This window comes from Phyllostomus discolor, chromosome 13, assembly GCF_004126475.2.
Source record: "Phyllostomus discolor isolate MPI-MPIP mPhyDis1 chromosome 13, mPhyDis1.pri.v3, whole genome shotgun sequence".
In the NCBI taxonomy this organism is placed as follows: Eukaryota; Metazoa; Chordata; class Mammalia; order Chiroptera; family Phyllostomidae; genus Phyllostomus; species Phyllostomus discolor.
The window spans coordinates 47,272,507-47,292,936 of NC_040915.2; the positions used below are offsets into that span (position 1 = coordinate 47,272,507).

General features: G+C 66.2%; 1 protein-coding gene across 2 annotated transcripts in view; it reads right to left on the reverse strand.

The window, feature by feature from the left end:
* Window positions 1–20,430, reverse strand: part of RBM19 (RNA binding motif protein 19) — a 100,094-nt gene that overhangs the window by 5,752 nt on the left and 73,912 nt on the right. Inside the window, exons 24-25 of one of the 2 annotated variants that reach the window (XM_028527881.2) lie at window positions 7,125–7,237; window positions 4,704–6,553 (exon numbers count right to left, since the gene is read on the reverse strand). In XM_028527881.2, coding sequence (XP_028383682.1) covers window positions 6,545–6,553; window positions 7,125–7,237 — 122 coding nt within the window. In that variant the 3' untranslated portion in view covers window positions 4,704–6,544. Of the gene's footprint in view, window positions 1–4,703; window positions 6,554–7,124; window positions 7,238–20,430 lie in introns of those variants that run through there. The other variant, XM_028527880.2, reaches the window with a different exon arrangement.

Below are 20,430 nucleotides of genomic sequence, written 5' to 3' on the forward strand. Positions count from 1 at the left end.
CTGCGCTGCGTGGGGGGGGGACGAGTCTGTTGTAGGCGGACATCCTGCATGCTGAACAGGAGGGAGCTGGAGGAACTGGGTGGCTTTTCAGACACCACAAAGTTCAAGTTCGGGTTTTTAGGAGCAGACGGAGAAGTTGCTTTTTAGCCCCCTCCCCCCACCCCTCCGCCCGTGCTGCCAGCAGTGAGCTCCCCAGCTGGGAGCAGGAGAGGCTTGGGGATTGGAGGGGAACCCCAAACTCCGGTTACTACAGCCCGGCGTTTCCCGGGGAAAACGGGGCTCGAGCGGACTGAGCCTGGGGAGCCCACAGGAGCGGGTCTGGCTGTGGGAGCGCCCCGGCACCTTTTAACGGGGGTGGGGACAAGCACGGACCCTTCCGGCGGGAGGGAGTTAGCTAGCTGATGGCCCGCTCACACCTGGGGACTCAATGCGTGCCACCTGGGGCCAGCTGCCTGGCTAGAATTGCCCTTGTTTTCTCAGTAGAGTCTCAGCGTCCTGTTTCTCTGCTGACGGCCCGGGCTCCAGCGAACGCTTAGCCGGTGCCTCCCGTGTGTGTGGGACCTGTTCTGTCCTCCCACCCCACACCCACGCCTTCTGGGGGGCCCTCCCATGCTGAGGGGGGGGGCTCAGCCCCAGGACCTGCTCTGGCCAACGGGGCAGGTAGCAAACGCGTCTTCCTGCGAAAGCAACAAGACCCACGTGTGTCTGGGGTTTCCACGGACAACCAGGGCTTGGGCCCGGGACACTGGGCCTTAAACTCTTCTCGGGTTGAGCATCTGAGAGCATCGTACGTGTGGGCCTTTGAGCGCACTCCCACCGAAGCGCGGCCTCTGCAGGGCCGCCCGGCCGGCTGCCCCGGGCTCTGGGGCCGCCCGCTGCTCGTCAGCTGAGCGCCGGAGGAGGGAGCCGGCTCCAGTTTGGGGGTCCCAAATGTATGCGGCTTAACTCTGTTGCGGTGGACTGCTTATATCACGAGGGCCAGGCCGCCGAACCCACAAGCAGAAATGTCAGAAGTGGGGGACCAGGGGCTCTGGATCCAACCCGCTCAGCCCCCTCTCGGCTGCTCTGGGCTCGGCCGGAGAGCCGTGGCCGGAACCAGCCAGAACCAGCCGTGGGGACAGGGCCTGGCCTCTCCCAGTGCCTTCCAGAACCTTGGCCTCAGAGCCCCTCACCTGTGCGGTGAGGGCAACAGTGTCCGCCCTGTGACTCAGTCGAGACGCTGCCGAGCGCTCCGTGGCCTGCAGGGTGACTCGCAGACACAAGGCAGTAGCGGCACCACCTGGAATCCTTTCGGGGACCAGGAGAAGGGAGGGCCCCCGGCGGTTCCCGGGGAGGACGGGAGCAGCTGCCACCGGAAATCTGCACGACGGCGGAAAAGCGCTGGCTGCTGGCCCACGCCCAAGGACGGGGCGCTGCGGCCCCAGTGGGTCTTTCTCATGAAAGCCGCAATTACGGGGAAGTGGGGTTTATTAAGGGAGCTGGAGGGGACGCAGCCCTGGCTCCTGGCGACGCTCTAATTGGATTGCAGGGCCCCTTTAATTCTGCCGCTGAGCTGCAGCCCCCGAGCTCTGGGCCGGAGCTTGAGCACCGTGGCCTCTCATGGGCTCACGCTGGGGGGACACTCCTTGACGCTGGGGGATGGGGTACCAACGGAGAGCTGGTGCAGCCTCACGGCGCACCCGTTCAGCCCTCCTCACATCCCCAGGGGGCGGGACACGGGGCCCTCAGAGGGGGCAAGGGGCTGGCTCCGGGGGCAGGGTGGGAAGAACACGGAGTGGGCAGTGCTGCCACAGCGTGACCCCGTGGGAGCCGCTCGCCCTCTCTGCTCTCGTTCCTGAGCCGTGAAACCGGAGGGGCTGGCCTCGGGCCCCCTGGCAAACTCGGTGTGGACGGCCAGTCGGTCAGCATTCCAGGCTCTGTGGGCCGGACAGCCCCTTGCCGCAATCACTCGACTCCGAGGCTGCGGTGGGCAGGCTGCCCCAGATGGGATGGGACCCGAGGGGCCTGCTTGTGTGTGGGTAAAACTTTATTTACACGAACCGGCGGCAGCTGGACCTGGCCCGAAAGCCGGTTCGGCAACCCCCGGTTTAGACCGCCCAAGCACCTCCTTCTTGGAGCCCGGCAAAGCCACCGGGTTGACGAGCTGTGTGTTCGTAGCGCGCACGTGCAAACAAGCTCGTACAGATTGAAACCTGCCTGTCTGCGGGCTGCATGGAGTCACCTGCGCTTCACGAGGCACGTTCAGCTGGGTGGTTTTCCACGGCTCTCGGGTGCTGAGTGGGGGGGGGGGGGGACAGGACACGGATGTGTGGGGGCTGGTCCTGGGACCCCAACTTGGAGCAGAGCAGTTCTGCGTTATCTGTGCTCTGTGTTGGGTTCTGCATATGGCTTTGGTTTGGAAAAGGGGGTCCTGTGGCCAGAAGCATTTGGAACCATCTAGAAATGGCTTCAAAACAAACTAGAAACTGGTGAACTTCAAGCTACATTCCCTGGCTCTGTGTACATGGGACTGGGTTCCCCCTGTTGCTGCTTTAATCTCCTCAAGACAAGCAGACGACTCCTCGCTGCGCCTCCAGCCCCTCTGGGGGCCCTTCTGTCAGCCCCTGGGGCACCCCATGGGGAGGCCGGCCTCAGCGACACCAGTGGGGTCAGCGTCTGCTCGCTGTCTGTCTCCCTAGCACCCGGGCTGGGCTTGGTGCAGGGCAGGCTCCAGCAGCGTCCGCTGGGTGCACGCACGCACACACCGAGGTGTCTCACGTTCTCCTGGGCCTCCCTGGCTCTGCGGGTCCCCGAGGACGAGGCCAAGGGCTCAGCCCCCAGGAGCTGAGTGTCCTCAGGGGAGTCCCAGGGCCGCCCCACCACCCTCACTCCTCACCCCGGCGCCCTAGGAGGCCAGGGCCACACCGTACTCAGCCGTAACACTCACCCAGAGGTCGACGGCACTTGACAGTGGCCGCCGGCACAGGGCCAGACCCTCCTGCACCATGTGCCGCCCTGGCACCGGGGGAGCGTGTCCTGCCTCTCCGAGCCTCCACGTCGGTATCCCCACATCACCCCCCTCCCAGCTGCTGGGGGGACGGAGTGGGGCGCTCACCCCGCCTCCAGCCCTGCCAAGCACCTCCTTCCCGTCGGGCTTGGGGGGAAGGGGCGGTGCTGTGCGCGCCTCTGCTCTCTGGGGGTTTACAGTCCAGAGGGAGGACAGACGTGCAACCACAACACAGACAGACACTCACAGCTGGGCCAGGGGCACCTAGCGGGGCCCGGGCCGGTCCACACAGGGCTTGCCCAAGTTGCCCAGGGCGGGAGAAGCCTGTTCCCACGGCCGGGGCGACATGGGAGAGGAGGTTACTGTGGAGCCGGCATCCCTCAGTCTCCCAGCACCACCGTCGCCGCTGCTGGAGGAACCACCACACAACTAGCAGGGGCGGGAGAGGCGCAGCCGCAGGGGAGTGGGAGGAGGGGAGAGCCCAGAGGCGGTTCCACAGGACGCGGGAGCTTTCCCTCCCGCAAGGTGCACCAAAGGGTTAAAGTCGTTTTCATTAAAATTCAAATTTCAGCAGGCACTTGCCGTCCTTTGAACGTCTGACTGGCAACCATTTCGTATTTCAATCTCGGCAGAACAAATTGAATTAGATGCTGGGACCAAACTCGGCTCTGCTCACCAGAGCCTGTGTGCTCGGCTCGCACTGATCCCTGCCTCCACGCGGCGGTGCACCACCGGCGGGGGCAGCAAGGGCCGGCCGGGCCACAGGAGACAACAAGGCCCAAGGCGGTGGGGAGACTAAAGGAGGGAACACCGAGGCCGCTGGAGTCGCCTTCCGCCTGGCCTGTGGGTCTCCCCGCCTGGGGACGGACCTGCGGGTGCCCCCAGCGCTTCTGCCCTGGCTTCCCAGGCGCCCAACGGTGCCTCTCCCCAGGGGGCACCAACTCCGTGTGCTTGAGGAATGGGTGGGTGGGTGGGTGGGTGCGTGAATAGACGGGGTGAGGATTAGCACTGGGCTCTGCCAGCCCCTGCCTCTGGCCTGTGCCCTTCTGGCCTCGCCCTTCTGAAAAGCCGCGGTGCCTTCGCTTCAGCCCCCGCCCCGTGTGCAAGCCGGCCGGAGGGAGCGAGCTGCCTTTCCCAGAGGGAAGGAGGCAGGCCCCCCCTCCCCGCACACCCAGGCATCACCCCACGGCCGGGGGCCTTTGCTGGCGGGGTGCTGACGAGCACCCAGAAGCGCTGACCCAGGACCCGAGCCTGACTTTCAGGTGCACTGCCAGTGCCTCCCACCCCGGGGTCCACGGGTGGAAGCGAATGGGGGTAAACACAGCAGCCACTGGCCCCCCCGCCCCCTGGGGCTCGGCCCTGGCTCTGCACAAGGACGGACTGTGTGAACCACCGGCCTGCCCAGCCTGCTCTGGGGCTGGTGGCCAGAGGGCGCCGCCCCCGCCCCTGACTGCAGCCCGCCTTCCTGGATTCACAGACCCCTTCCTTCCCACCACAGCCCCCTCTCGGTGGCTCCCCGTGCCGTCCACCCTGACGGGGCCCCGGGCCTGCTGGACCTGGGCTGGGGTCTGACTCCCTCGGGCACTCACTGGGGGCAGCCCCCACAGCTCGTCTCTGTTAACTAGTAGTAATACTAACAACAACAAGGGCATCATTGGTTATTTAGTGTTCACCAGGCATGAAACAATAGCCTGCTGAGCGCTTTCCATCCATAATCTTTTATTTAATTTTAGAAATAGTCCCAGCAGGCAGAAATTCTTCTTGTACCCATTTTAAAGGCAGGGAAACCAAGGCAGGAGGCGCTGAGCCCCCGGCTGCAGGTCACCTGGGCACTGGGTGCGGAGCTGAGATGCCCTCCCCGAGAAACGCACCTCCTGGTCCCTCACCTCCGCCTCCTGCCTGACCGCCAGCCCCTCCAGCAGGTGGCCTGTGTGCCCACCCACCGGGCCCAGGGGCCCAGGCTGCCTGTGCTCCTTTCCTTCCCTGAGTCCGGCCCCACATTCCAACCCCCCCCCTCCATGGCTCCTTTGCCCCTCGCCCCGGGCTCACCCTGAAGACCGCCAAGCTCTGCAGCCCCCCTGCTCCCCTTGCTCAGCCTCTGGAGCCCCCTACACGCAAGCCAAATGCGCTCCTGTCTCCCAACTGCACTTCCTGTCCCTCCACGAGGCCACCTCAGGCCTCCCCCCAGTCACTCCGGCAGCAGGCCTCGCTGGCTCCCCACGTCCTCGCTGCCCCCGTCAGGCAGCTCCAGAGGGGACTCGGAGCTCGTTCCAGAGGAGCTGGAGGGGCCGAGGGCCAGGCGTCGGGGGCGACAGCACTCTGGCTGCATGGCCTCCGGGAGGTGGCGGTAGGGCTAGAATCCAGGGCTGGCCCCTCAGTGGAGAAGCCACCAAGGACAGAGGGCGGGGGTACCGTGGCCCCCAGGTGCCCGCTGGGGCTCCCCCGGGTAAGCCCGACAGGAAGCACTGTTGGCAGGGGAGCCTGGGAGATGGGACCGGCAGGAGTCAGAGTGGGCGGGGGTGGCAGAGGCACCCAGGCGGGGCCCCAGCCCCGGAAGGGGGCTGGCTCCGCACCTGCCGCTCGGGCCCCGCTCCCGCACCCCTGGGCCCACAGGCTGGTCAGGGGTACGGGACCCCGCCGAAGCCCAGGGCCCTGGGGCACTGCTGTGCCTCTGCCGGGAGCCTGCTCCGCTCCTGCCTCCGTCACAGCCTCCTCCCGGTTCTGTCCCAACCTCCGGGAGCCGAGGGTCTGGCCAGAGTGGCTCAACACCCGCCCTACCACACACACAGACCCCGCCCAGGAGCTGTGCTTGCCTGCAGTCTGGGACACCCTGCGGGCGGCTGGGATGAGCCGCTCCGGGGCTGTTTCTGCAGTCGGTCCTGGGGGCGCCCGGCGATAAGCCAGGCCTGCGGGGCAGCCGGGGCGCGGGGTGTGGTTGGGGTCCCAGGCTGCTCCACCAGCTGGACGAGGACTAAACCCCCAAAACGCACAGACCGAGCTTTACACAACAAGACAGAAGGTTCTCGGACTCTCTCTAGGAGCCTCCCACAGGCCCCAACAAGGAGAGAACACGAGGCCGAGGGTGCCGACCAAGTGAGTCTGAGCCCTGCCTCTGAGGTGGGTCTCAGAGGTGGGGCTCAGCACCACCCCCACCTTAGGGAGAGAGATGCTGAGGGTCAGAGGGGCCTCGGGGTGTGAGGTTGTGCAGCTGGGCTCGGATGGCTGCGGGTCAGACCCAGGTCCCTCGGGCCTGCGGCTCCCTGGCCTGCGCCAGGCACGAGCCCTCCTGGGGGCGAGGCTCGCTCCCCGGGCTGGGGGCCTGGATGTATCTCACGGGGCTCCCGGCCCGTGGGCACAGGGTGTCTGCCATTAGGGACACAGCTGGGCTCCACCCGCGGGGCTGCGTCTGGGCTCAGAGCAGGGGCTTCCCCAGCAGCTCAGAGGCCTCCCCAGCCCTGGTCGGCAGGGGCGGGGGATGCCAGGGGGACGAAGGCGGGGCTTGCGGTCCCGTGACGAGGACGGGGCAGGCCCTCGGACAGACGCAGGCCGGACTCCCGCTCAGCAGCCCTGGAGGGAAGGGGAGGATGGAAGCTTCTGGGGCCCGTCCGCACACTCAGCAGCCCCGTGCCTGGCATTTCCCAGGGATCCCTGCGGCATCCCCCCTCCCACCGCCGCCTCGAGAGGCCGGAACCAGCCAGCGAGGAGGCGGCTGGGCCCAGGGAGGTTGCGCAGCAGGGCCGGGGGTCCAATGGAATGGAACTCGGACACCAAGGGGCTGCCTTCAGCCCCACAGTCTGGGGCACTGGGGTGCTGGGCTATTACTCCCGGGCGCTGGGCCCCTGGAGCGAAGCCAGGACCCCTCTGTGCGCTGACCTTCCTGCAGGCAGGACGGCACCCCGTCCCGTCTCAGGGCCGCGGGGAGGAGGAGCGAGTCACAGAACCCGCGTGAGAGCAGCAGCACGCGGCTGGGGTGGACGGAGGCCGTCGTCCCCTCTGCCCTCGAACTGTGGCGGTGGGGCGCCTGCCTCTTCCACGCAGCCCAGCGAGCACCCCCTCCCGCCCCCCAGCCCACGTGGCAGGGAGCGCAGAGGCAGCCGGAGCGGCTGTCCCCAGTCCTCGGGGCCCTGGAGTCACGTACCCTCTCGGTGCCAGCGCGCAGCTGAAGGGTTCGCTCCTCACTGTCGTTTTCACTGTCTTCCAGCTGCTCCAGGATCTCGTCCAACACCGCAGACCGCTTTTTCTTCGGGGGCTCTGTGGGAGCCCAGATGGCAGGAGAGGAGAAGAGAACAGCCGAGAGGGTTGGAGGCAGGAGGAGAGAGACAGTGTGGGGGGGGGGGGAGCGGGAGGGGGCGAGCAGAATGGGGAGCAGGGGGAGGATGGAAACCCAAGAACAGGAAGACGGGATGCGGTGGGAGAGACACATGAGCAGCAAGGAGAGATGAGAAACCGGGAGAAAGCGTGTTGACGGGGAGGCAGGTGGGGGGAGGCGGCCGGGGGAGGCGGGGAGAAACCATGAGAGAGGAGAGAGAGACTGTGGGTTAGTCTCAGCTTTGCTGTGGGGCGGGGGCAGTGCTACCACCTTCGGGCCCAGAGACTCCTGCTCTGGGGGCCACCCCCTCCTCTTCTCCTCCCACGGAGGGAAGGACCCCATGTGGAAGGGGAGGGAGGAAGGCCTCCTCCAGCAGCTCAGGGCTTGAGGCATCCCTGCCCGGCCTGGGCGCACTGGCCAGGGCAAGGGCTGAGGAAACCAGGGGCAGCTGACCCTTAACCCTGTAGTAGTCGGCTAGCGTGTAGTAGGTGCTCAATAAACGCTGGGTGAATGGTTGCTCAAGGGTTCCAGAGGAGGCATGGAGGGAGGAGCAAGCCAGAGGCGGCTTTAATGAGGACAGGCGATTTGAGTTGGGCTTTGAAGGGTGCAGAGGAGTTCTCCATGAGGCAAAGGGAAGGGGAAGTAGAGGCACAGCATGAAGATGTGAAAGGGCATGGCGGGCTCAGCAAAAACATGCCCTCTGGGCCCCTGACACTACTGACTGCGTACCTACTATGTGCCGCAGACAGGAAGCCAGGATTTGAACCCCAGCCACACCAAAGACCACACTTTCCACTTTTCAAGCAAGTCTCTGTTGCTGGCCAGAGCACGCCAGGGAGACAAGGAGGCAGGAGAGGGGGAGCCGGTCCCCCGACCACCCGGGGAGGGCATGGAGTGGGGCGGCTGGGCGGGGACTCCCACCGAGGCAGCTGTGGGCAGGCAGTTCCAACCCCCTCGCCCCCCCCAGCTCCAGCGCCTCCTCTGGGAAGTCTCCCAGGCGGCCGCACCACCCCCTCTGGGCTGGGGGCCTGCAGGCTGGTCTCCCTCACCTGGGTGCCCGCGGGGTCCCGCCCAGCGCTGGGCCCAGGGACGGGGAGCCTCGGGTCTTTTCTAGGTGGTTCCTGGGCACATGTACCGGCCTTCTCAAGCCCATGTTTTATGTCATCCTTCCCCAACTGCCCGGGACACTACCCGGAGGCCCGAGGGTCCTTCTAGAACACGCGAGGGAAACCCGAGGCCCTCGGCGGCCCCGCCCCCAGACGTGTGCAGCACGCTCCCACCCACCCCGACGTCCCCGCGTCTGCGGGCCCCAGGCCCCGACTCACTCAAACCCCAGCGGCTGCGTCGCCCCTCAGAGAGGCCTCCCCTGACCGCGTGGAAAAGAGGGCCCCGCCCTCTGCCCTGCTCCCCACGGCAGGTGTTCCTTTGTGCGGGACGCCGCCCCGTCCCCTCAGTCCCCTCTCTTTGCACGCGGCCCGGCGCCCAGCGAGAGCTCCACGTTTGCCCAGCGAGGAGATGAGCGAATCTCGTGGGACGTGGGGAAGGGGCGAGCTGCCCCCGCGGTGAGAGCGAGGAAGCTGCGGAGGCCGCCTCCCACCGCTGCCCAGGAGCCCGGAGGCCGGGCGGCTGTGCCCCTCACTGCTGGTCATGGGGGTGGGGGCGGGGATGGGCTGAGGGCAGGGGCGGCAGCCTCCCCCCACCACCCCCTGCCCCCCCCCCCCGGGGAGACACCACTTCCGTTCCAGCCCCCTCCTCCGTGGTCCTGGTTTCCGGATAATCGCAGGCTCTGGAGGTGCACAATGGCCTCTGGAAACTGAATTTGTGGGCAGGTGGTAGGAGCTGGGAAACAGAAGGGCAGCAAACTGGGGCCCGAGGGCCCGTCCCGGACGCCCCCTCCCAGCGGCAGACCCCGGGAGTGGGGCGGGGGCGGCCGTGTCCCAGGGCCCAGCCCACGTGGGTGCTCTGCGACCCGTGGCTGGACGAGAGAGTAAATGGCTACAGGGTGAGCAATTCTTCAAGAGTAAAGCTGCCGATGGCGGAAAACAGTGAGACAGGAGCGGCAGGGCAGGGAGGCACCTGAGGCGTCGCCTGGCTGAGGAAACGGAGGCCCAGAGGGAGGCGGACACTGCCGGAACGGGCAACACGCACAGCGGGCACTTCGCCGGCAGCCCCCCTGCCCCCGAGCTCCACAGACCGCCCTCCTGTGGGGGGCACTGCTGTGGCCTCACCTCCCGGGTGGGAGATGGAGGTGCAGAGGCCAGCACACCCCGAGGGCCCACCGCTAACTCGAGGCAGCCTCCGTGCGTCCAGCTTGCACCCCACACCTGCTGCCTGTGCGGTGGCAGGTGGGCTCTCCTGAGGGGCCCTGCCGCGGGCAGCAGACACGGCCGAGGTCATACAGGACCCCACGAAAGGGCACAGGGTCACCATGTCCGGCTTCAGAGCGAGGCCCCCTTGGCCTTGCCACTTCCCACGTTGTGTGACCTCAGGCAGGGCACGCACACCGTCTGAGATTCGATCCCCCATTTAAAATGGGGGACGGGGCAGGTCCTCCGCCCCGTCCACTCCTGCAGCCCCTGCCTGCTGACCCCCAGGAGCAGGGAGGGGCCCTCCTTCCTGCTGGCCCCGACGCCATAGCCCCACCATGGACCCAGCACCTCTGTGCTACACTCCCTTAACCTGCAAAGTGGGGGCGCTATCCATGCCTCTCCTCCTGGGGTTGCTGGGGGGCCAGGGAGTAAAGAGAGAAACGCCCAGCCCTGGGGTGCCCGCCGACGGTGCCGAGGTCAGTGTCTTTGTCTCTGGAGCCGCCCCTGGGCGGACGCGCGCCAGCAGGTGGGGGCTGCCACGGAAAGGCTCATACACCGAGGCCCGAGGAGGCACAGGCCCCTCCCCCAGGTCAGAAAACGGAGGCGCAGGGGCACCCACCCGCCGCATTCGGGCAGAGGCGGGGGGGGCAGGCTGCTGAGTGGCCGACTCCACGGCCTCCGACGGCTCTGCCACGTGACCTTGGGCAAGTCACTGCTGCTCTCTGGGTCCGTGCGTTAGGGACAAAGGTGAGGCTGTCTCCCGGGGCAACAGTGAGGACTGGCATGGGCGTTTGGGCTCCTGCCGGCCCACGGCCACTGCTCTCCTGGGCCTGGCGTTGCTGGCTCTGGTCAGGCCCCCAGGCGCACCCCCCAGAGGGCACGGCAGGCCCTGAATTCCCACCACATGCCGCCCGGCAGCGCCCGCCGGCCCTGCCTGCACGCGGAGGAGCCCCTGCTTGCCGGGAGCGGCGGCTGCCATCCCACTTCCCCGACATCAAAAGCCTCAGTGGGTTTTCACCAAACAAACATAATGCAGAACCAGAGAAAGGTGTAAAATAAATAAACAAAACAAGCTGTGCATTTTCTTTCAGCGCCGCAGCTGCACCCGGAGATAAACAACGAGTGAATGTCACCCAACATCCACACCCGAGAAATTAACTTGACAAAAAGCTCAGCCGGCCCCCAACAACCCCCCAGTCCTGCCCCCTCCCTCTGCACCCTCCAACCACCATTTTGCATTTCTGGAGTTCCCATCTAATGGTTTTATTTTTCAATTAATTCCTTGACAGAATGCCAGCCCGCGTCGCGCTGCTGTCCCTGGCTGGCGCCGGTGCCGCCGCCCCGTGTGGAAGGCACAGGCAGGCGGAGAGGAAGGGGGGGGGGGTGGTGCGTGGGGTGGGGGTGCGGCTGTTGGAGGACAGGAGAAGGCACTTCCCGGGGTTCTGTTCCGGAGGCAGAGCGTTGAGGAAAGGCGAGTGGAGGGGGGACGAGAGCGGGGATGGTCTGGGGGAGGTGGGGAGCCGGCACAGGGAAAGAAAGGCTCCCCGAGAGGTGGCGGGGGCTGTGAACCGCCAGGCAGGCGGCTTCTGAGCCACGGGCGTGTGGTGGCGGCTGCAGCCAGGCTGCTGGGTGACCCGGGGCCGCGGCCGCACCTCCCCGGGCCGCCTGCAGTCACCGCACAGTAAGTACCCGCGCTGCCGAGGGTGCTTAGGGGAGCCAGGAGAGTTGGCACGTTTAAGGCCTGGCACAAGGGGAGCGCTGAGGCGCTCAGTCAAGGTCAGCCTCTCCCTGCCGCTAACGAACGCTGCTCCGGGTACTCCCCTCCTCTGTACGCCCGGGACGGCGACACGGCCCTGGACCCACTCGGGGGCTCCGTCCGTGCCCCGTCCTGACGGCCACCCACCCGCAGCGGGGGCAGCAGCTCTGGCACACGTGAGTGGTCCCCGCCTCGAGGGCCCTGGGCCTGGGGCCCGAGGGCGCTGCTAATGCCAGCCGCGCCTCAGTTCCCCCTCCGCCACACGGGCACGGCGCCGCTCTCCTGCTCTCACGGGGGCCTCGGACGTTCCTGCCTTTGGTCGTTCACGGCAAGTGCTCATTGAGCACCTACTGCGTGCTGGGCCGGGGCTGGCGATACAGCACCAAGAAAACCCCAAAGGACATACTGAGCCAGCAGCCATGGAGGCCACAAGGGAGCCCAGGGGTGGGGGGAGGGGGGCGGAGCCGCAGTCTCCGGCTGTTCTCTGAGCCACTCTCGACCCCTTCTGCAGCACGGGCGGAGCACCCACCCGCTGCGCAGGCGTCTGTGCAACGAGGTGGGAGAGCGCGAGGCTCGGGGCCAGGCGGGCAGGGCCCAGCCAACCGAGGGCCCAGTCGGCGCCGAGGGCTGAGAGGCAGAGGGGGCGTCGGAGCCGAGAATGCCCGTGTCCCCCTCCGAGCGCTCCTCTGGGGAGCAGGCTGGGTGGCTTCACGCGAGCCGGGTGACATTCCTGTCCCATCTGTCAGACGTGGAAGCAGCCAGCCTGGGGCCTGGGGAAGTCATGCGGTCACATGTGGTCACACACACTCCCATGTGGGGCCTTGGACTCAGGTCGGGCCGGGGGCCTTCTCGTCACTCCACAGCGACGCCCAGGGTCCCAGGGCTCAGCTGCCCGCCCTGCAGTGGGGACACTGGCCCGACCCCCGCAACGGGACTCCTTAGCAGAAGAGTCTGGGACTGAAAACCAGCCCCGGAACAGCACCCACCTGCCCGCGCCGGCAATTTGCTCAAGAGGCCAACGGTTCTCAACCGAACTACCAGGCAGAATCATCTAGAAAACCACCAGTGCCTGGACTCTGCCCGCCGCGGTTCTGCTGGAGCTGGCGCTGGCCGCTGGGACACGGAGACACCGAGACACCGAGACACGGAGACACCGAGACTGCTCCGACTGCTGCTCTGCCAGCAGACAGCTGCCCAGGACCCCGGCGCCCTGCAAATGCAGGGGGCCCGAGCTCTGCTCTGGGCACAGGGCCCCGCCCTGCACGGGTCTGCACTGGTCACAGAGGCTGGGGCAGCCGGGCAGGAGGACAGCAACGGGAGGGTCAGGGTGGCGGGGACTCGCTGCGGAGGGCCAGAGAAGGAACCAGGGAAGGTGGGGAGGTGGCCTGCACCTCCGGCCGCAGGCCTGCCGGACGCTTCAGTTTCAAGGGGCTTGGCTGACGTGACAGCCCCCTGCCCCCTGCTCTTGGCACAGGCCTTGGGGTCGGGGCAGAGGCTGACAGGGAGGAGGTGGCAACGGCCCTCGCAGGTCTTGGCAGGGTGACATCTGCACCAGCACGGTGAGAGTGGAGGCCTCGGGGCCGGTGGGGGCGGGGTGCTGCCAGGGGGCCTGGGTGGGTGGGCTGTGGACTGTGGCCAGAGGAAAGGCCGTGCCACTGGGCCCCGGCTGCATGCAGGCCCAGGGGGTCAGACCTGATTCTTCAAGACAAGCCAGAACCTCCAATTTCAGGCCAGCTCCGAAAGCAAAAGAGTGGTGATCAGTTAAAAAAAACACACATTTTTTCGTGGCTTGTAGGCCACATAAAGATCTGTGGCCGGTCTTGGTGGACGGCGCGCCCTCGCAGCCTCTGAATCTCTCTCCCCTCTCCGTCGACAAAACCCCACTGGCCTCGCTTGCGACCGTGAGGCAGCGATGACAACCCCCTCGCCCGTGTGTTTTCCTCGGGTTCCTCCCGCCTGGGCCAGCCCGCGGCTTGGAATCAAAACCGGCCGCCCCCTGCCGCCAGCCACCACCTGGCGGGAAGTCCGCCCTCCTCCTGCCCCCGTTCGCAGCACTCCGGTCCCCAGGCCCCCGGCCCCTCGTCCAATCCTGGCCCAGCCCCTTCCCCTCCCAAGTCGCGCTGAAATCCTCCTTCTGTCAGTTTAATTCCGTGATGGATGAGGAAGAGCAGGAGAAATGGCCCGCACAGCTGGCTTCCCCGTTAGCCCTAGCAGGGAACCCTGGCCTCGCCGGCGACGGCTGAGTGAAATGTTTGCAGAACGCAGGGAACACAAGTCAATAACAATTTAGCTGGATTGGGAGCAAGTACCTTCCCGCACGGACAGCCGCTCCCGGGGGAAGGGGCGCAGGGTGTGCAGGATATTGCTCGAGCGCTCGGAAATATTTCCAAAACACTGCTCAGAGAGAGAGGCTGGGGGCGGCCTGGAGGCGCCTGCCCCGGCTTGCGCGGCCTCTGAGGCCCCTGTGCGGGGCGCAGCACGCTGCTCTGGGAGTGCGGCTCCCTCCCCACGGCCACGCGTTTGCACCCTTGCTGGCAGCTGCCGCCTAGGAGCTGCCTTGACCGAAACAGTTCCTGCCTCTTGATTTTTCTCCTCCTGGTCCTGCCTCCACCCGCTGGGCCCGCCGTGGACGTGTGAGACAGAGCGGGTCTCCAGGCCAATGCCCACCTCTCCCCTGGGGCCGCCTACCAGCACCACGGGGAGCAGGGAGAACAACAACACGGGGAAGGGACCCCATGTCCAAGGCCAGGGGCACATCTCCTGCAGGCCTCCTAGCCCCCCCAGTGGCCCTCCCCCTCCCCACCCCTGCAGGCAGGGCTGCCACAGCGAAGCCCTCAGTGGCGGCGGCAGGGACAAGCAGCACCCAAATGGAGGAATCAAGACGCGGCCAGGGGAGCTTACCGGCCCCGTCCGCCTCCAGGGAGCCGGGAAGAGCCCCGGCAAAGGGGTATTTAGAATAATAAATTCTGTGCCTTCACATACTTGCCTGAACTTTCCTGACTGCGATTTTTAAAGCCGGATGATTATGTTTTCATGGCCAAGATCAAGGAGGCACATTGTCAAGGGCCGGCGTGGGGATAATGGGCTCTCCTGGTCCCCGATCTTTTGAAAATGTGCCATCTGATGAATGATTAAGTTATGGAACGGGGGGCGGGGGGACTGGTGAGCCGTTGCAGGCTTTAAATATCATCTGTGTGCTGATGACTTCCAAATTTATATCTCAGCCCGGACTTCACCCCTGAGCTCCGAACTCATAGATCTATCTGCTTGACACCTGACGGGGAGTCCTAATAGGCACCGCAAACCCAGGGCCGGGGCCCCACCCCCTCCCTGGCCTCCCGGGCCTCGCCATCACGCGGCACCGCCAGCCTCCGAGGGGCTCAGAGCCAAGAACGCTGCACCTGCCTCCACCTCCCTCCGGACATCCGGACCCAGGCCTGCTGGCCCCACCTCCACCACCACGGTCGAAGCTCAGGCCTCTCGTTTCTTCCCATCCCTGTTCCCCCCCTACCCCCACCACAGGGTCCCTGCCCCTGTTCTGGTCCCCCTGCGACACAAGCGCCATGCAGCAGTGAGGAGGGCTCTGGCGGTGCAAGTCAGGCACGGCACCCCCCTCCTCAAATTCCCGAGGGACGTCCTGCATCTGGAGTGACACCCTGGCTCCCCGCCACACCCACTGGGGAGCCCTGCTCCTTTCCTATGGCTCCCCGCCCTGCACGCAGCTCCCCTCCCCGCCCTGCACGCAGCTCCCCTCCCCGCCCTGCACGCGTCCTCTCCGCTGCACAGCGGCCTGCTGGGAGCAGGCTTCTGCCCCAGGGCCTCTGCACCTGCGGGACCTCTGCCCGAAGCGGCTTCCCCCGATCGCTGGCGGGCGGGCTCCTTCGCGTTCCACGCGAGTCCTGACCCCCGGGCAGACCTCCGACCGCTGTATCTGGAGCCTGTCCTCCCGCCCCGCTCCTTTCTGCCCTCCGCCGCAGGGTCTGCTCCCGTCCAACTCCATTGTCACTGACTTTTCCTTTTTGCCACCTGCCTCTCCCACTCGGGCATCGGCCGTGTGTGCTGCTCTGTCCCTGGTGCGAGTGGGGCTCGGCATCGGTGACAGGGAAGTGCTGAGTGGAGGGAGGAGTGAGAACCGAGGGGCAGCCAAGCAGCCGGGTCCCTCCCCGGGGCGAGCCGAGCCTGGACACAGAGGACGCCCGCCAGGGGGCAAGGTGCAGCCGCGCGGCCTCCAGGACCCTGCGCTCTCGGAGAAAAGGGGGTTGTGGTGGCATCAGCCCTCTGTAGCTTTTGGATAACATGACAGCAGCCATTTCACAAGGCTCAAGGGCTCTGAACTCTTCTGCACAGGGCGAGGCAGCCGAGATTCTAGGTCTTGTGGGCCACAGGGTCTCTGTCACAGCCACTGGACCCTGCCCTCACGCAGTGAGAGCACAGCCACAGCCCGTACACGTGCACGTGGGTGTGGCTGTGCACCCCTCCCCCCCCTCCAAGACTGCATTTACAAAACGGCTGCAGGCTGTGTTCAGCTGCAGTTTGTGACCACTGCCCGGTTGGGATGGGGCGCCAGGGCAGACTGAGGGGGATGGTCTGGGACTCGGGCACAGCTGGGGGTGCAGGGAGCGGTGGAGCAGGGCTGTGTGTGCTGTCGTGGGCAGCGCTGTGCGTCCTTGGGCAAGGCACTGGACCTCCCTGGGTCTCCCTGTGCACCCGGGACACGAGGGAACAGCGCCCTCTGCAGGAGCTGAGGCTACAAGGAGACCGGGTGCCTGAAACTGCTCAGCGTGGCCCCCGCCCAGGTGGGTCTCCCGTAAAGCTCTCTCCCCTTCTCTCCCTCCTTCACCTGTCCTGGTCTCTGATGAGACGTCACCTGACCGCCTCTTTTTGGACTGGTGGTGCTCTCAGACTCACGGGGAGGCTCATCTGTCCTGATGCGTGCAGGGGCCTCCCCGTGAGCCTGAGAGCAGCATCAGTCCAAAAAGAGACGGTCAGGTGATGTCTCATCAAGAGGCCCTGTCAACCAACAGGGCTGCAGGGCGGGCTGCCCGCCTGACCAACCCTGGGGCCTGGGGCCCGCTGTCCAGCCTGGGGGGACAGTGAAGACGGGCCGAGCCGGCACTTGCACTGCACCTGGTGCACACTCCACGCTCCACCAGAGGGGCCGAGCTGGCGACAGGCTCTTACTTACACTTGTTTATCCCCAACAGTGAGCCCGCGCCCACGTGCACTAGACGCAGGGCCAGGGCGGGGGTGTGGCCAGGGTCCTGTGGCGGGGGGTGGGGTGGGGTGGGGTGGGGGGGAGCCTCGTGGGGAGAGGCAATGCCAGGCGGTCGCTTGCGCACGTGCACGCAGAGCAGCAGCAGGAGGGGGTGAGGGTGTGACGTGGACCTCAGGGGAAGAGGGGCGTCAGGGACAGGCTGACTCTCTGACACCCTGAGGGCAGGGGCGTGGGGGACAGACGGCTGAGGGGACAGGGCTCCCTCGCAGCCACGTTCCTCCCCTATCTGGCTGGGAGGGCAGCTGGGTGCTAGAGGCTGGTGGCCAGCAGGACAAGCGCCCCATCTGTGTCTGGCCGGGCACAAGTGGGGGCCGGGGCCGCTGCCAGCCACTCGCCATCGGGGTCACGTCCACGCTCCCGGCTCCGGAGGTGAAAGGTGCAGGCGCTGACCGCAGCCCGCTAGCCCACCAGCCCGCCAGCCTGCCCAGCCGGAACAAGACGGAGCGGGGAAGCAGAGCCACACTCCCGGCCAAATAAAAGCCCGTCCGCCGGTGCCTCCCCGGCTGCGCACGCTCGAACACAGAGGGTTCTGCGGGCGAACCGCTTCTGCACCATCATCCTCCCCGGGCGCACTTGCAGGGACCGCGGCCTGCCAGGCGCTGAGAGCTGCTCGATGCCACGACCCCGCTGGTCTGTGACACACTTGCGAAGAAAAGAACACAGCCAGCGGCCGGCTTTCCTCTTTCTTCCCTCCTCGCTCTCTCCACCCTCCCACACGCAAGGCCGCACTGCACCTGCCCGGGGAGGGGGCCGAGGAGGAGACTGAGAGGACGGGGCTGGGCTGGGAAGCGGGGCGGGGAGCACCATTTGGGCAGAGACGCTGTCTTCCTCTCCCAGTCCTTTCCCAAAGGCACCTCTGCCCAGTGTCCAGGGTCCAGCTCTGCCCAGTCAGGGTAACTTCTCAAAGGACTCTGAAAGACCTGTTCTTTGGTGTTCAATTTCACGGGTGTTTCTTAGGCGTCAGCTCGAATGGAAAACGTGACCCTGCCCTTATCCGGGGATGATGGATGAAACAAGGGTTCTTCCTGGGGGTGGGAAGTACTGGGTGGGGGGGGGTTAAAACCAAATTGGCTTCTTCTGGCTGGCAGCCAGGGACCCCAGATAAACCGCGGGCACCAGACTGGGCACCCGCTCGCTTATTTGCCAAATGGCGTCGAATGGCAGGACTTCAGGAACGCTCCGTCACCGCGTCTGGAGAGTGCCTGCTCTGGGCCACACCCAGGGCCGGGCACGGGAGCCCCGGGGGGCTGGGAGACGTCCAGAATCGGATGCACATGCACCTGAGCCCGCGTGTTAGGCGCACCTGTATTCTCTGTCTCACGCTCACACTGAGCCAGGCTCGCCACTGTCCAGGCTCACAACCACCACGGCCCCCCCCCCGCCCCCGCACGTCTCGGTCCTCTGCCCGCACAGCACCCTTCCTCAGCCTGGACCGGCCAGCACTCGAGAGAGACAGGGACTGTCCCCGGTGGCCTGGACGAGGGAGGAGAACTAGTCCCCGATGGGGAGGGCAGGGCGGATGGCATCTGTGACATGCTCATGGTGTGCCTGGGGCTCTAAGGCCTCATCTCCTTTGAGGGCTGCAATTCCCCTAATGAGGCAGGCACCCTGGTCCCATTTTACAGATGACAAAGCTGAGGCCCAGTACCATGTCCCAGCCACAGAGCAGGTAAGGGGACACATGCTGGGGTGAGACGTAAGGACTGCTGACACACGCCCACTGACAGGACTACTCGTCCGGCAGGATGGCCGGCAGCCTGCGTCTGACTCCCGACTCAGCCGCTCGTAGCTGGGCGCCCTCGGATAAGCTGTCCGTCCACCCTGACCAGAGCTCACCAGGGACCTGATGGTGGGGGCGGGGGGCGGGAGGCTGGCCCTAGGGCTGGGCAGCCTCCAGGCCACCAGGGAGTGTGGCTGGTCTGCTGGAGACGCTGAGCCCAGGCACAGGGATGAAATGGGGGTAACCGCGCTAACACCCCTCTATCCACCCCAGCCACCACCCACTGTCCCGGAGCTGCCTGCCAGTCATTCCACGGCCGTGTTGCCCCGGCAGCCCTTTGTCACCACCTTGGTGCTCAGGCTGGGCAGACGGGGCTCCCGGCTGCCCCTGAGAGCTGAGCACCTTCCTGGCAGAGCTCAGGGCCGGTGCGGGAACAGGGCCCAGGAGCTCTGGGCAGGGCAGGTTTCGGCACAAGTGAGTTGGGCACTTTCTGCCACAGGGGAGGGGCAGCGGGGGGGGGGGGGGCGAGAGGGCAGGGGCCAGCTGGGGGCAGGGGGCCAGGGGCCAGCAGCCCTACTTGGGACACTCAGGGCTGCTGCGGGCGCCTCCTGTTGCCTGAAGAGGTCGGCCAATGGGGTGGGTAGGCGAGAGGGGCTGACGTTTCCAGGGCGCCTGCCCCCTTCCACTCCCCCACGTCCTGGGCAGGCCAGACGGAGGAGTCACAGAGTCCAGGCCAGGGGCCAGACTGCTCCCAGCTCCAGCTACCTGTGTGCACCAGGCAGGTCACGGCATCTCCGTGCGCCTCGGTCCTCTCACCTGGCAAATGGGGAGAGTGAGGGCATGCACCTCCTGCCCGTGTCGTGTGTGTTTAAAAAAAAGGCAGTTCGTGCCCTTCTGTCCCCCAATCACCTTCTCAAGGACTGCAGAAACTGGCACCGCCGTCACCCTCGCTTGTGCAGGGGACATGGGAGCCCCCGAGGCCAGGTCTTGGTGATGTCGGTGTCAATGCCCCTTCTCCCAAAGTGAAGTGTTTGGGGACCGGGAGCTCACAGAGAATGTGATGACGACAAGAGATCCTCTTGCCGGACAGCCACACACGCACGCACACAGCATTTCTGGGGCCCACAGCCGCTCTGACACCAGCCCCCGCGAGGGCTCTAGGACCAGGGAGACGAGGTTCCATGGGCTTGGCTTGAACACCCCTGCCTCCTGTTCTGCTGTGTCGTGGACGGAACGTCCTTCCGTTTTCAGAGGTTCGCTGTGCACAGCTCTGGAAGAGTGCTGCGGAAACTGGTGTTTCCTTCCAGGCTCTTCGGCCCCCCCACTCGCAGACCACTTTTTGCCACCTCTTCATGCCCGGAACAGGTGAGGTCGGCCTGGAGCCAGACACTCAGCTGTGCTTGCTGGCGACCCCTCCAGGCAGGCGGCATCACAAGGGCATCCCAGCACGCCCCCCAGAAAACCTGCTTCCTGTCCCAGCACGCCCCCCGGAAAACCTGGCCCTAACCCCAACCACGTGCCCTGATATTTGCCACCAGATCCATCCCTGTCCTGCTGTGTCCCTGGCCCTTTGGCTCAGGAGCAGGGCCGGCCAACAGGAGACCGAGCAGAGAGCAGAAGCACCAAGAGCTCCCTCCCCTGAGGCGGCAGCCTAGGGGGACAGCCCCAGGGGGAGGGTGACAGCTCCTCACCGCAGCTCACCTCTGGCCCCGCCCCCACGTCTCTGTACCCAGCCCCTGCACCAGGGGCGCTTCCTGCCAGCTCCCAGGGCGAATCCCAGCTGGGACCCGGTGGTGGGTTGGAGGGTCGCCTTCGGCTCAGGGCTGGCCCCTTTCAGAACCTGGGAGGGCGGGCGGTGCTCCTCCAAGGGGTCTCAGAAGGACCCCAGGCTCCCGGCGTGGCCCTGACATCCTGGCTGGCCGCAGGGGCTTCCCCCCACCTCTGGACTAGGCTTCCCCTTCTGGACACGGGACAACGGAACACGCACACCATGGGGCTCCTACGAGGCCCTGCCGCTGTGCGGGGCCACGCGACGTTTCCCACCATGATTCATTCTTCATCCCCTCCAGCTCCGG